The sequence below is a fragment of the Oncorhynchus nerka genome, linkage group LG14, assembly GCF_034236695.1.
Source record: "Oncorhynchus nerka isolate Pitt River linkage group LG14, Oner_Uvic_2.0, whole genome shotgun sequence".
NCBI lineage: Eukaryota > Metazoa > Chordata > Actinopteri > Salmoniformes > Salmonidae > Oncorhynchus > Oncorhynchus nerka.
In genome coordinates this window covers 42418785-42434631 of record NC_088409.1, presented here as the reverse complement: position 1 = coordinate 42434631, position 15847 = coordinate 42418785, and the positions used below count along the sequence as shown (strand labels likewise).

At 41.1% G+C, this 15847-nt stretch overlaps 1 protein-coding gene across 6 annotated transcripts; it reads left to right on the top strand.

The window, feature by feature from the left end:
- The first annotated feature begins 1938 nt into the window (after positions 1-1938).
- On the top strand, positions 1939-15247 carry LOC115141127 (NIMA-related kinase 10). 6 transcript variants are annotated; one of them, XM_065000084.1, is made up of 33 exons: positions 1939-2114; positions 2367-2471; positions 2635-2695; positions 4318-4454; positions 4541-4636; positions 4721-4805; positions 4979-5020; positions 5120-5198; positions 5284-5351; positions 5547-5626; positions 5728-5814; positions 6006-6230; positions 6574-6713; positions 6814-6875; positions 7024-7101; positions 7198-7262; positions 7349-7451; positions 7844-7972; positions 8328-8465; positions 8634-8679; positions 9125-9246; positions 9411-9591; positions 9710-9785; positions 10020-10149; positions 10244-10314; positions 10498-10961; positions 11076-11130; positions 11279-11316; positions 11410-11510; positions 11663-11773; positions 11933-12047; positions 14169-14221; positions 14370-15247. In XM_065000084.1, the coding sequence occupies exons 2-33, from the start codon at positions 2401-2403 to the stop codon at positions 14451-14453; spliced, it is 3393 nt and encodes a 1130-aa protein (XP_064856156.1). In that variant the 5' UTR covers positions 1939-2114; positions 2367-2400; the 3' UTR covers positions 14454-15247. The 6 variants fall into 6 exon arrangements, with proteins under 6 accessions (XP_064856156.1, XP_064856155.1, XP_064856153.1 ...); XM_065000083.1 differs by having other exon boundaries at positions 2356-2471; XM_029679790.2 differs by having other exon boundaries at positions 1940-2471; positions 10498-10802; positions 10890-10961.
- Positions 15248-15847: the final 600 nt, after the last annotated feature.

Sequence of the window (15847 nt, the reverse complement as noted above, 5' to 3'; positions counted from 1 at the left end):
TCACTGTTGTTGGCTTTCTTATGGGGTATAACAGAGTCCAATCTCTGCGATGCCCTTAGCTTTGGACTGTTGTTCAAATGTTTTCAATTGAAAGCCTATGTCTGTGCGAAATTACCATTCAAACTGTAAGTCTTCTTTATGTCCATGCATGGTATAAGTGAGATCACTATCTGTACACCAGTGGAGGCTGGTGGGAGGAGCTATAGGAGGACGGGCTCATTGTAATGGATAGAATGAAAGAAACGGCATCAAACCTGGCTTCCATGTGTTTGATACTGTTCCATATATTCCATTCCAGCCATCACAATGGGCCCGTCCTCCCACCAGCACCTACTGCTTTACACTGTTACATGGAAAATGTTTCTGGCAACTGATTCAAATCCTTCTTCACGATTATGCTAGCTAGTGTGGTTTCCGTTTCAGTTAGCGGGTCAACTGAAGGAAGTGGTGAGAGGAGTACACATTTTTCTCATGCAGTCATGAGTGAATCTTCATCGCAATTTAATAGGCATTCTTTAATTAAAAAAACCTGGCTCACTTTCACTCGGTCCTACCCCCCAAACCAATATGAAAAGGGAGACACCCAAAGATACCCATCTTCAGACTTGACTCGTCCTTAGATCTATCCAAGGTCTGATAATCTAGCTGTGTTGATTTGAGCGAGTGTTTATCCCCATCTGTCCCTTCCCTCAGATTATCAGAGCATACTCTGGTTTGCTGTTTTCTACACTATATGGTGTCACACACACACACACACACACACTTTAATCTACTTTTTCAGTGTAACACTCATGGGCAAATCAAGTGTTTGAAATCGCTGGAAGTAAATACATTGTTTGACATTATTGTTTTGCTAGCTAACAATAAACAATGGCTTGCTCGGTGAATACGGGGACAGTCATTTAATTTAAGGGTAAGGATTTGGCGTTAGCATTTTCTGAATCGTAGGCTAGCAAGCCAGCTGGCTAACGTTAGGTGGTGAACATGACGTTATCGCCACAATAAATAAAAAAGCTAGCTAGCGTTACCTCGATTGAGTTTGCTTAACAAACACCAGATACATAACATAAAACATTAGCTTTTGGAATGAACCACTATGTAGATACAATTGGCGCAAGCAATTCGCGAAGAGGGACAAAATAACTACACAGGAAATGCCTAAGCTAATGCTAACCTGCTAGCAACTCATCCAACAACTGGTGGGGGGACGACTGGGCGTTGGTTACTCAGACAACTAGAAAGCCACGAACAACCATTACTTTAAAATAGCCATTCTGTACAACAAGCTATAAATGTAATTTCCAAAGCAGTTTTCGGACATTTTTTATACAGTAAGTAGGCTCACCCATAATGTTGACGTTTGCTGCCGCTCAGAAACCGATCATTCACAACCCGACATTCCCCTTCTCACTAGCGCATACCTACGTACTATGGCCGACGTAATGTCACACCTGAACGACGGAGAGTACGCCAGATACAATGCGTACTGCGATTATGAATAGCAAAAATGAAGGACCAAACATCTCGCGGTAGTTTGTTCATTGCATGAGTTATCCACATGCTATCGCGACAACAGTGTTACATTTTTCAAAAAATGTAGATCTGTTTTCATCTGGATTATTTTCCACCAACAGAAACCTGACAGAAACTGTGCATCTACTTAACTTTCCAAATCGGAAGTTTATTTTGCATATATAGCTAGATGCACACAGGTTAGTAGTGTATGAAAATAAATATGAATCAAAATAAGAGTTATAAACCTACTTGTTAATTTACAGTTATTTAGTATTAATGTGTTTTTTTTTGTTTTTTAAAATTATTATTACAACCACTGAGTTATAATAACAGGGGAACAACAAACAACTACATTCCAAAGACAAGGTGACGGAATGCGAAAAGGCGTCAGTTGTATCCATAGAAACTACCACATAATAATGTTGCTTCCACCTATTGGTTAAAACTATCATCAATTTCAGTATGTCCTTTTCCAATTCGGGCACAAACTTTCCAATAATATGCCCATTAATAAACTGCAACCTTGAAGGAGAAAACAAGCTTGAAAAAGAATAAGAAAATAACAGGTGTATCCTACATATTTGCCATGGTGAAGGAGGGTAAGGGACTGCTCAGCGGCTCAAAGGAAACATGTTTGTCCTTTGTTTTGTGTTCCCTTGTAGTGGATGGCTGCATTATTCCTGAACGATTATGTCGCACCTGTTGTTGTTCAGTGTTACTAGCTACCGCTAGGCTAATGTTTCTAAAACAGACTATGTTTATTTGTATATTGAGAGCCGTTACAATGTACCAAATGCCATGATATTGAATGCATTGTTATATTGTGTCAATTATCGGAAGTTGCACCTCAGGTATGACCCATGGAAGCAGAAGGGAATTTATATAATGACCAACCCAGTTAAAAAGGTGAGAAGAGCAGACAAACTACTCCAGAAGTTAAAGGGACCAGACAACAAGTAAGTTGTATAGAAGTAGTTTCAGTCAATTCAGATACTGCACATACATAATGTCAAAATAGGCCTAGTATTTTTTGGGACATTTTCAACTAAAATATTCGCACATAACTGATGTCCTGTTTTGACTGGAATAAAAGGATTGACCAAAATGTAACATTTTTAGAGAATCACATGATCTCAGGAAACTACTGTCCCTGCTTGAAACTAATGCTCACAGACACCAGGTAAGGACATGTCAATTCAGCTGAATATCGAACCCTCTATTTTGTGTTGTACAGTCGTGGCCAAAAGTTTTGAGAATGACACAAATATAAATTTTCACAAAGTCTGCTGCCTCAGTGTCTTTAGATATTTTTGTCAGATGTTAATATGGAATATTGAAGTATAATTACAAGCATTTCATACGTGTCAAAGGCTTTTATTGACAATCACATGAAGTTGATGCAAAGAGTCAATATTTGCATTGTTGACCCTTCTTTTTCAAGACCTCTGCAATCCACCCTGGCATGCTGTCAATGGCAGCCCATTCTTGCATAATCAATGCTTGGAGTTTGTCAGAATTTGTGGGTTTTTGTTTGTCCACCCGCCTCTTGAGGATTGACCACAAGTTCTCAATGGGATAAAGGTCTGGGGAGTTTCCTGGCCATGGACCCAAAATATCAATGTTTTGTTCCCCGAGCCACTTAGTTATAACTTTTGCCTTATGGCAAGGTGCTCCATCATGCTGGAAAAGGCATTGTTCGTCACAAACTGTTCCTGGATGGTTGGGAGAAGTTGCTCTCGGAGGATGTGTTGGTACCATTCTTTATTTGTGGTGGTGTTCTTAGGCAAAATTGTGAGTGAGCCCACTCTCTTGGCTGAGAAGCAACCCCACACATGAATGGTTTCAGGATGCTTTACTGTTGGCATGACACAGGACTGATGGTAGTGCTCACCTTGTCTTCTCCGGACAAGCTTTTTTCCGGATGCCCCAAACAATCAGAAAGAGAATTCATTAGTGAAAATGACTTTACCCCAGTCCTCAGCAGTCCAATCCCTGTACCTTTTGCAGTATATCAGTCTGTCCCTGATGTTTTTCTTGGAGAGAAGTGGCTTCTTTTCTGCCCTTCTTGACACCAGGCCATCCTCCAAAAGTTTTCGCCTCACTGTGCGTGCAGATGCACTCACACCTGCCTGCTGCCATTCCTGAGTAAGCTGTACTGGTGGTGCCCCGATCCCACAGCTGAATCAACTTTAGGAGACGGTCCTGGCGCTTGCTGGACTTTTTTGGGTGCCCTGAAGCCTTCTTCACAACAATTGAACCTCTCTCCTTGAACTTCTTATTAATGAGCCGATAAATGGTTGATTTAGGTTCAATCTTACTGGCAGAAATATTCTTGCCTGTGAAGCCCTTTTTGTGCAAAGCAATGATGACGGCACATGTTTCCTTGCAGGTAACCATATTTGACAGAGGAAAAACAATGATTCCAAGCACCACCCGCCTTTTGAAGCTTCCAGTATGTTATTCGAACTCAATCAGCATGACAGAGTGATTTCCAGCCTTGTACTTGTCAACACTCACACCTGTGTTAACGAGAGAATCACTGACGTGATGTCAGCTGGTCCTTTTGTGGCAGGGCTGAAATATAGTGGAAATGTTTTTGGGGGATTCAGTTCATTTGCATGGCAAAGAGGGACTTTGCAATTCATCTGATCACTCTTCATAACATTCTGGAGTATATGCAAATTGCCATCATACAAACTGAGGTAGCAGACTTTGTGAAAATTCATATTTGTGCCATTCTCCAAACTTTTGGCCATGACTGTACAGTATGATGTGATCAGGTTTGTCTGCCTGACATTCCAGGTGGCAGTATTGAGTCAGTCATGTAAGGTCCGCAACAGTGGAGGAAGATCCCAGACCATTCTCCAGCTAAATACTGCCAGCAACAATAGGAGTCAGATTCACATAACCTCTGAAGATCATGAGCTGGAGAAATTCAGGTATATCCCTAAATAATTCATTTAGGATCCCTTGAATATGATTGATCACATAATTAACTTTTCTTTCACATCTTTCCGTCTAACAGTGCAACATACAGAAATCAACATTGTTTCAACAGTCATCCTCAACATAAGCTTTTTTTGGAGATCCTTACCTCTTTGGTCAAGAACAGACTGTGCAGGTAGTCTCATGTGGTATCAACAATTTTTGTGCAGCTAATGAAGGTCTTGAAAGTTGCTCAGTTGTGTGTGTACTTCCTTTGTAGTGACTGGGTCGAACATGCACCACCTGAGTCTGTCCTTAGAGTACTCATCTGTCTACGATTGCTCGTAAGAGAACCACTTTATCAGGTAAAACGAATGATGGGCCTTTTCTTCCTTCAACTTCGTATGATGTAAAATAGATATGACTCGTGCTGCCTTTCTCTTTTGACTTGTTGACAAAAACCTGGCAAGCAAGCAGGACAATTCAACACTCTGATTTCAGGTATCTTTTTAATTCTTGTCATACCCTCTCTTTTCAGAGAGTTTTTCATCAACTCCAAGGTGTTGATCTTCTCGCAAGGGTAAATGTACTTTAAATCTATTTAAAAAACCTTCTAGTCTGACAGTCCTGTGTTGCTTTTTATAGCTGTCACTTTCTATCCCTTTCCCTCCCTCGTTAGTACATGGAGTTGGTGTGCAGCAGTTATCTGGGGTGTGGAGAGCAGACATTTGCCATGGAGAAGTTGGTCACCATGACGTGTGAGTTATCAAATCCCCCCAAAAAGTAGCCTGTATTTCCCTCAATGCCTTCCTTATTGTCCCTTGTCTCTTCATTCCCGACTAGATATGTTTCAGAAACTGTCTGCAGTGGAGGACCAAAGGCAGTGGGTTATTGAGAGTGGCGCTCATAAGGTAAACAAGTGTACAAATGTCACTGCCTCATACAATGTACTGTAGGATTGTGTTAAATGAAGAACTGTATTCCTAACTGACTGTTAGTCCAATGTCTGTTCCCCATTACTTGTGGATAGGTTTTTGTTTTTTTCTGTCTTGGAAAGTAGTAACCAATGAGCATATAATGATGTAAGATTTCATGCTCATGCTCAGACCCTGGTAAAGCTCCTATCAACACGTGACAGCAGTGTATTACTAGGTGCCCTCCTAGCACTCACCTCATTGGCTGAGAGGTAACTGCTCTTATAAAGGGACCTTGGGACACCATGCATACCTTTAGTAAAAGTATACACTGTAGCTAACACTTAAATACATCACTTGATCTATCCCCTAGTTCAGAATGCAAGAAGACGATAGGAGAGTTGTCAATCGTGGAGAATCTTCTTGTTATACTACAAGATTATGACTTACTGTCCAAAAGGTACAGTACCTACCTCCCTATTCAGTCACACTCTATGCGTTCATCTTTGCACAACAAAGTTGCCTCAAAATAACAGTTTGCCTTACACCCCCATCAACAGCATGACTATATCACTGGCAATAAGATGCATCTTCCAATGTCTTGCTTTGATATGTGTTTTGCCTATCCATTTTTCTTTGTGTCCATTTCAGGATGAGTGCAGAGTTGCTGCGGCTGCTTTCCCCGGTGCGGCAGGTGCGGGAGCAGGTGAGGGAGTGCGAGGGCCTGCCGGTGCTGCTCAGCCTGCTGCACAGGGAGCACCTGAAGCTGCTGTGGAGCGTAGTGTGGGTCCTGGTCCAGCTGTGTGAGGAGCCAGACACGAGCGCCGAGATACGCACCTGGGGAGGGGTGCAACAGCTGCTTCACATCCTCGACAGGTGAGAGGCTACCTCTGGATAGACTAAAGAAGTATCATACAAGTTCATGGAGAGCATAGACTACTCAGGAGTTCACTGGGTCAAATGCAGTATATTGGGTGAGACCTAGGTTAGTGCATATTATGACCTTGAGAAAATTGTGATTATGGGAAAATGGTATGCAACCTCTGGTTAAGCTAATATAGTATTGTCAAGAGTTACTCGAGAGTTTAGTGGGTCAAAGACAGTGGTTGAAACATTGGTTAGTGATTATTATGACCATGAGGAAATTCAGTTGATGAGAAAGTGGTATGCAACCAAGACCCGTAGGGTTCCGTAATGTACTGTATCCTGTCTGTTCCAGTGAGCGGGCGTACGTTTCGGACCGCTCCTCTATCGAGGCCCTCTGCAGCGCCAATGCAGCGGGACGCATCCAGAGACAGCACGTCAGTGAGGAGCTCAGTCCACAGGAGGATGTGGACGACACCATGTCTCTACAGTCAGGTAGGAACATACACTGGACATGTTGGATATTTAGACTATAGATCATATAGATTGATCTACGTTCAACATGATCTTGTGTAAATGTCTGTCTTTATTGCAGCATGCTGTGCGGCTCTGAATGAGCTCGTTTTGGATGACACCACTGCACATCAGGTGGTTCAGGTAAGGGCGCCTAGCAACAAACAGAAACAGAGTGTTGGCTTACATTAGAACGATCAATGAACTGGACAATATATAGGACTATGATATGGATTCAGAATTGTGTTAGTGGAAAGGGCATTTTTGAAATGCATTCTCTTTGCTTCGTCAGGAGAATGGGGTCTATGTAATTGCGAAATTGATTCTGCCACAAAGCTTTCGCAATGGACCAAAAGCAATATCCCTACAGGTATTACACATTACATAATAGTGTAATTACAATTATCATGTCATGTTTGTCCTTATACTACAATAACAGTCATTGTGTTATTGTTGATGTTGACAGTGCTATGCATTTCGGACCCTACGTTTCCTCTTCAGCATGGAATGTAACCGACATCTATTTAAAAGGTGATGACATAAGACATTGTTTCTTAAAGTCAATGTACATGTTTTTTCCTTCAGAAAATGTATTTAAAAATAAATATATGTTTCAGGCTCTTTCCTACAGATTTATTTGAGCTGTTCATTGATGTTGGACATTATGTGAGAGACATCACTGTCTATGAAGCACTTCAAGCAAAAGTTTCTCTCTACACTGTGAGAACTGCTATACTGTAAAAACGACTATACGTAACATATAGGTAACTGCCAAAATAAAGGAAACACCAACATATAGTGTCTTAAAATGGTGTTGGGCCACCAGGAGCCAAAACAGCTACAATGCATCTTGGCATAGATTCTACAAGTGTCTGGAACTCTATTGTGGAAGCACCTGCTTTCAATATAGTTTTATCCCTCATTTACTCAAGTGTTTCCATTATTTTTTACCTGTACGTTCAAGGGCCCTGTCCTGTCTCCTTTTGTAATGTAAAGCCCTGTATAATCAGAATAATGATTCATTTACTATTTTCATGAACTATTCTCTGCCGTCATTACTACTCTACTCCACTCTGTGAGGATTGTTTACTGGCGTGTTGGCTTACATTTAGCAGGAGGAATTGGACAGCCTGAGGGAGAATATTGAGACTATCGACCAGAACCGCCCTCCTCTGAGAGTGATCAATGGCTACTCCATACTGGACCATCTAGGCACTGGGGCATTCGGCAGTGTGTTCAAGGTAGAGCCTCGCACTGAGCCATTCATCAGTGCCAACCTTAATGTGCCTGTATGAGTGGACACATGACAATTACAATGTGGTTGCGTTGTGGTTACAATGTGGTTGTGATTGATGTGGCATGTCTGATTGTGCTTTGATTTCAAGGATTCATGATCACTAGAATTTTGCTACCTCTACATGCTTGAGTTTGAATTTGTACCATTTGGCATGACTATGGAGTGGTTTTAGTGCCAAAAGAAATTGAATCCGAAGTGTATTTTGGCACTTAATATCACTCCACACATGTCTTTAACATTCTTTCTGGTATATTTTCTACCTGTTTGGTTTTGATTGTTGTGTGCGGTTGTGCTGAGAGGTGAGGAAACAGAGTGGTCAGAACCTTCTGGCTCTGAAGGAAGTGAATCTCCACAACCCTGCCTTCGGTAAAGATAAGAAGTCCAGAGACAGCAACGTGGAGAAGATAGTGTCTGAGCTCACCATCATTAAGGAACAGGTTAGCATTGGTTTACTATCGGCCAGATACAGTAGTTCATGTCTCACACGTTGCTTTTGTTTGTTGATATTCTACCATGTGGTTATATACAATATTACCCACAACACACCAGTCAGTACCTCTTTTTGAATGATGAGCACTCATGCTTTTTTTCTCTGTTCCCTGAAGATGACCCATCCAAATGTTGTCAAATATTACAAGACATTCTTGAAAGGTAAGTATCAGACACACACCACTATTTTTTAAATTTCTGTATTTTTTATTTAACATGTATTTAACTAGGCAAGTCAGTTAAGAACAAATTCTTCTTTACAATGACGGCCTACCAAAAGGCAAAAGGCCTCCTGCGGGGACGGTGGCCTGGGATTAAAAATGAAAATAAATACAATATAAATATAGGACAAAACACACGTCACAACAAGAGAGACAACACTACATAAAGAGAGACCTAAGACGACAACATAGCAAGGCAGCAACACATGACAACACAGCATGGTAGCAACACAACATGGTAGCAGAACAAAACACGGTACAAACATTATTGGGCACGGACAACAGCCCAAAGGGCAAGAAGGTAGAGACAACAATACATCACACAAAGCATTGAGTTAACATTATTAAGATATCAGCTTTTTAAATGGCTATGAACACTGTTTCAGGTGACAGGCTATACATTGTCATGGAGTTGATAGAAGGTGTTCCCCTCTGGGACCATTTCAACTCTCTGAAAGAGAAGGAGCAGCAATTCACAGAGGAGAGACTTTGGAACATATTCATCCAGGTAAGTATCGGCCTCCATTGATTTGCACTGACAACAAAGCTACTGTAACCGTGAATTCTCTCTTGGATAATTGCTATGAATGAATGAATCGTTCAATGCTATGATGTTGTGTACTAAAGAATGCATATCCCTGTTTTTTTTTTTCCCACGATGAAATTCCTCAGATGTGTCTGGCTTTAAGGTACCTGCACAAGGAGAAGAGGATCGTCCACCGAGACCTCACTCCTAATAACGTCATGCTGGGAGAGAGGGACAAAGTCACTATCAGTCAGTCAATCACCGTTGTCCTTTTCATGCTCTATTTCTCTCTCCTCATGGCATCTTCTACTAAAACCAGAGGCACACGTAAATATGAATGAGTCCAATCCTTCCGCAAACCACGTACCATTCGTTTTACGTACATCATGTCCTTATGCCTGAGGGTATACGTGTCGGTAAAACATTTGACCTGAATCCATTTCAGCTGACTTTGGGCTGGCTAAACAGAAACAGGAGAACAGCAAGCTAACATCAGTGGTTGGGACCATACTGTACTCCTGGTGAGTTATGTGTATAGTTGTTACTCATACTCGGGGGAGATTTCAGGTAGATCTGTCCTGATGATGAAGTAGGTCGTCTCTTAAGGTACGACTGCCTTTATCAAGCTTCATTACTGACACTCCAATATCATTTGAATGATCTCTACAACTGCCATTTTGCATGTGTGTGTGTATATGTGTGTGTCTGTCTGTGTGTGTGTGTGTGTGTGTGTGTGTGTGTGTGTGTGTGTGTAGTCCAGAGATAGTGAAGAGTGAGCCATATGGGGAGAAGGCTGATGTCTGGGCTAGCGGATGTATCCTCTACCAGATGGCCACACTGAGGCCTCCATTCTACAGCAGCAACATGCTCTCCCTCGCCACCAAGGTAACATGCAAACGCACATATACACACACACTACTCACATAGGTTCTTTATGTATCTAGGGCTATTGTTGCTAAACTGTGGTTTGTGTTAGTAGATTGTGGAGGCAGTCTATGAACCAGTGGAGGAAGGCATTTTCTCAGAGAGAGTCACAGACATGATTAAATGGTAAGTATAAATATAGTATAAAAGTATTAAAATATGATGAAGTTAATTCATTTATGTTTCACTTAAAGATCTTTGATGTGGATAGCAAAGAGCTCCCATTGTATCAAATCAATGATGGACAATGCTTGATAAGATGCTACATTATCTGATTACTACCTAAATAACTCCCATAATACCCCTCAGCTGCCTGACAACCGACGCAGACTTGCGTCCAGACATTGTGGAAGTCAGCTCCAAGATCTCTGACATCATGATGAGGTTCATGGACAGTTTGTATACTTCCCAGAATGCTTTGGAGAGGAGGGCAGAGCGAGACAGGAAGCGAGCACAGAAGTACTTCCTGGAGAGCCATCGGGGCAGGGGCAGCTGCTGCCACTCCTCTAAAGACCAGGAGAAAACCAGTACTAGGACTGACTCTGATGAGTCCATGGTACCATATTTCTCTTTAGGCCACAGCTCAAATCAAAGCAAAAAAATACACAGCCAAGGTAAATCTTTCTTGGATTATATGGCCATAATTAATGTTTCTCATAACATTTGCTACCATCTTGATTATGATCTATGTGTTTATATAGATAATGGCTCAGATAAAGATCTAGATCCCTCTCACACCAACATCTCCACTGTCTCGGGGTATAAAGACGCTGGTGAGCACTTGAATTCAATATGCTCACTTGAATTTAGATCATTCAATTACTAGGAGTATTTCCAAGTGTAATGTTTGGATTGGAATTGATTTATGTTTTTTTTTATTGTTAAAGGGCCGATAAAGAGTAGTGTCGGTGCTTCTGTGGTAGATGAACCAAACTTAGCTGGGTGAGTCTATATACGATCATACTCTGATATATTATATGTTGTTGAATGTTACCCATATCATCATTTCATCTGAAGAGGGCCTATACTGTTTGTGTCATGACAACAGTTTGTCAGTCAAGTGATAAAATAACCATCCTGTTTTCCTCAGTGGTGAGTTTGCTGTTCCGAAGCCAAAACCTCGACCAGGTAAATTGGGTCATTTTGAAGGATGTTCTTCTTTCCTCCTTCAACTTTGGTTAAGTGGGTTCAACTCAACTGATAAACATGTGGGTTTCATAGTGTCAGCAGGAATCTGTGTGTCTCAGAGGAAGGTTCGGCAGATTGATGATCCCGTCCAAAGACTCCTGGTACAACTGCATAAGATCATTTACATCACTCAGGTAAGTCTATATGTACTTTAGATTTTTATTTGATTTAGAGTTCCGGTAATAATAATGAGAGCTATGTACCAGTTGGTTGGTATATATAGTATGTCTAGACGTTTGAGACATTATATTTTAAATCGTCCTGTTTCTAACCATTTTATGTTCAGCTTCCCCCAGCTCTTCAGCACAGTGTCAAACGGCGGGCGATTGAGAGATTCAAAAAGTCCCTGTTCCACTACGAAAGCAGTCCCTACAATCTCAAGGTGGAGCTTAACAAGGTAAGTACAAGACACCAGGAACTTACAGCAACGTTAGAGCGGTCTGCCTCAACTATGGATTTAAGCTGCGGTAGTCAGTGTGGCATTGTAAGCCTATATACCAGCCTAGTTCATCTAACAGGTCAAACCCGTATGTGTTGATCTCCATTTTGTTTCCAGCTGCTTCAGGGGTCTCCAGAGCTAATGGAGTCAGGCTCTGCCAGCTCAGACTGGTGGTCTCTGGTCCAGTCTTTTGGAGGAGACCATCTAGGTGCTGCCAAGCAAGCAGGGTTGGGTAGGTTACTTTCTAGATGTAATCCGTTACAGTTACTAGTTACCTGTCCCAAATTGTAATCGGTAACGTAATCTGATTACATTCGGTTACTTTTAGATTACTTTCCCCTTAAGATGCATTAGAAGAAGGCAAAAATGTATGTTACCAATTGAACAATGTCTATTGCAGGATAAATCAATGTTAAAGTTTACATAGCTGGCCATATATAGATGTTACATTTTACTCTATGGGTTGGTTATATAGGCTTCTTCTAACCCATCGCTTTCTAGTACATATAATAATACCATTAAATTATATCTTTACATTAAAAACCAAAGTCTATCAGAGTTCCAGTCATTACAATAAATGTTTTACACCCTGGATCTTCAAAAATAGGACATGGAAATGTGGAAGTATAGATTAGCCAAATTGTTTTACCCGAGCGTGACCCCAAAACTAACGACTTATTAGCCAGCCCTACTCTGTTGTTTATGATTTATGATTGTTATCATGGAGGACTGATTGGGCTTATTGATTCGAGTTGAAAAATAAATTCTGCTCTCATGGAATGGCATGCTTTGAGCACTACTGGAAAGTGCTATTTACATGTGAAAAATTAATGCCATATGCTACATTTGCTATAGGCCTATTGTTTACCTTTTTGTTGGTGACACTTTGATATCTTGATAATATGCAGCTGCTTAAATCCACAGATGAAACAATAACAAAACGGCCGCCCCGCCTCTTTTGGTAAAAAAAAAGCTGAGGGATGGGCCTGGAAAAATGTAACCACTCTCAGATGAATAGACAGAGCTATGGATGCAAGGACTGACCATCCATGATATCAACGTTATTGTTTTAACCATGTTATGAGGCTATACAGTGTTTGTTTATAAACATTGGAGTAAAACAAGCTTATATTTTGGGTTCTCATGGAGTGTGACAGTTGAACTAAGCTCATGAGGCATTTATACGTTTTTTCACTGGCTGTCCACTGGTTTCAAAAATAATGAATGATGGGCATCTTCCTAAATTCAAACATTATTGGGTTCAAATACACATTTAGGTTTGTGAACAGCCATCCACAACAACCACAATCCGTACGGCGCAAATAGCTGAATGAGAGAGCAGCAGTGTGGTTCACGTCAATGCGCTATGTAGATCAATAATAAGTGATATCCGTATCCACGTAGACGACACAACTACTGTCATCTTTTCCTTCAAGTTGGATAATCTTTGGATGCCGACAGCAGTCCGCACCATTGGAAGACATAGCTTGGACTGTAACCTACAAAAGCTTATTCCTGCTCTTTTTCCCCGATCCAGCAAACACATTTGGTGTGTCATCATAGTGGTCTCTGAGTTGTGGTCAGACTCGCTCAGGTGGAACAAACTTGGACCTTTTTTCAATGCTGATTTGAACGTCATTGAGAAAACAGAAAAGTGTCAAAGATTTTTTTTCTCACAAACATCCTTTCTGAATTTAAAAGTAATCCTTGAAGTAATTATCTAGTTTTTCCAAAGTATCTGTAATCTGATTACAATATTTTTGCTGGTAATGGATTAGTTACTTTATTTTATTTTATCCCGTACATGTAATCCATTACTCCCTAACCTCATTACTACCCATTACTACCCTAACCTCAGTGCATACTGGTGGTTAACGTAGTGTCACGATCATTATAATGAGTGGACCAAGATGCAGCGTGGTATGGTTCAACCCTCTTTATTTTGAAGAGAAACTCAAAGAAAACAATAAATCACGAAACATGAAGCTACAATAGTGCTCACAGGCAACTATACATAGTCAAGATCCCACAAAGCACAAAGGGGAAATGGCTGCCTAAATATGATCCCCAATCAGAGACAACGATAAACAGCTGCCTCTGATTGGGAACCAGACCAGGCCAACATAGAAATATAATCACCTAGATGACCCACCCTAGTCACACCCCGACCTAACCAACATAGAGAATAAAAATCTCTCTATGGCCAGGGTGTGACACGTAGCAACCTAACAGAATACTGAGCCAAGAACCAAAGCTACGTGATGAGTGTTGTGTTCTCATGTTGTCTCCCATGGGGGTTGCTATAACACTTGTCTAGGTGTTTAGAAGCCTAAAATGTAACTTTGTGCTACAGGTGATATGGAAAATGGTGATCTCAAGGAGGGAATCAGCTATGAGCAGATGCAGGTTAATATCAGTTTTTTTTATTGTATAGAAATAAATACAATAGGATAGCCTGTTGTAGTTGACATATTTCTGGACATGTGGATGTCTATGTCTGGCTGAAACTGTGAATCTGGTTAGGAAATATGCTACAAGTGATCTTTCATTTCAGGCCATTATAGAGGAGGTTCTGGAGGAGAATGGATACTACAACGCAATGAGGATTGACCAGGGTGCAACAGGGGCAAACAAGTGACCTTCATCCTTATAAATCATATCTTCATTGGCATGCTAGTGTTTTGCAGTCACACTGTCGAAATGGGCTAGCACTACATTTCTTTGAGAGGCTGATAACCTTGAGAAGGAAGTAGATCAATGATACACAGTCTGCATAAAGGGGAAGTGTTTCACGACAGGCTCAAACAGACAAATAGTACTGATTTCGGGTCAAAGAAATCAGTCATACGTCTTCAAGACATATGCATATTAGACTATTTATGGCCTATGAAATTGAAGCTGTATGGTCACTTGGAGTTTTTCCTCTTTGAGTTTGCACTGAGCTAATGTACTCATGCATTGATCATATGTACAAATCTATACAGATTCTAGGGTCTTTCTCAGTGTTGTGTGAGGTTTGTGTGGTTATTTTGTGATCTCTCTCTCTCAGGTTACACTTTCTTTAACTCTAAGTAGACTCAGGATAGGGATATTACTGCTTTATCTCTGGTATTGTCTGACCTGCATCAGACGGCCTGTTCCTAATGTCGCTATACAATGACGTGTTTGTTGTTGTTGTTGTTGTTGAGGACTTTTGCACAGTTAAATAGTCTACTTCCAGATGATATTCTATGTTAAATGTTATTAATTGTACATTTTGTTTCTAAACAGCTATGCTTTGAGGAAATCTCAGGTGAAGCGAGATGCACTTTCTACCTATGTTTAACTTTCTTCAGACAGGTATCCGTGTCCTCAGGTCTGTGTGTTAATAGAAACTATTGCATGTATTTCCATTACATGGGAAATAAATCTATTGCTGTGGAGAATTCTGTTTGTATGTCTGGCTTTAGATTATTCAATTAAATGTATTTATAAAGCCCTTCTTACATCTGCTGATGTCACAAAGTGCTGTACAGAAACCCAGCCTAAAACCCCAAACAGCAAGCAATGCAGGTGTAGAAGCACGGTGGCTAGGAAAAACTCCCTAGAAAGGTCCGAACCAAGGAAGAAACCTAGAGAGGAATCAGGCTATGAGGGGTGGCCAGTCCTCTTCTGACTGTGCCGGGAGGAGATTATAACAGAACATGGCCAAGATGTTCAAATGTTCATGGATGACCAGCAGGGTCAAATAATAATAATCACAGTGGTTGTCGAGGGTGCAACAAGTCAGCACCTCAGGAGTAAATGTCAGTTGGCTTTTCATAGCTGAACATTCAGAGTATCTCTACCGCTCCTGCTGTCTCTAGTGAGTTGAAAACAGCAGGTCTGGGACAGGTAGCACGTCCGGTGAACAGGTCAGGGTTCCATAGCCGCAGGCAGAACAGTAAAAACTGGAGCAGCAGCACGACCAGGTGGACTGGGGACAGCAAGGAGTCATCTGGCCAGGTAGCCCTGAGGCATTCTCACAGGACACCGGATAAGACAGGAGAAATA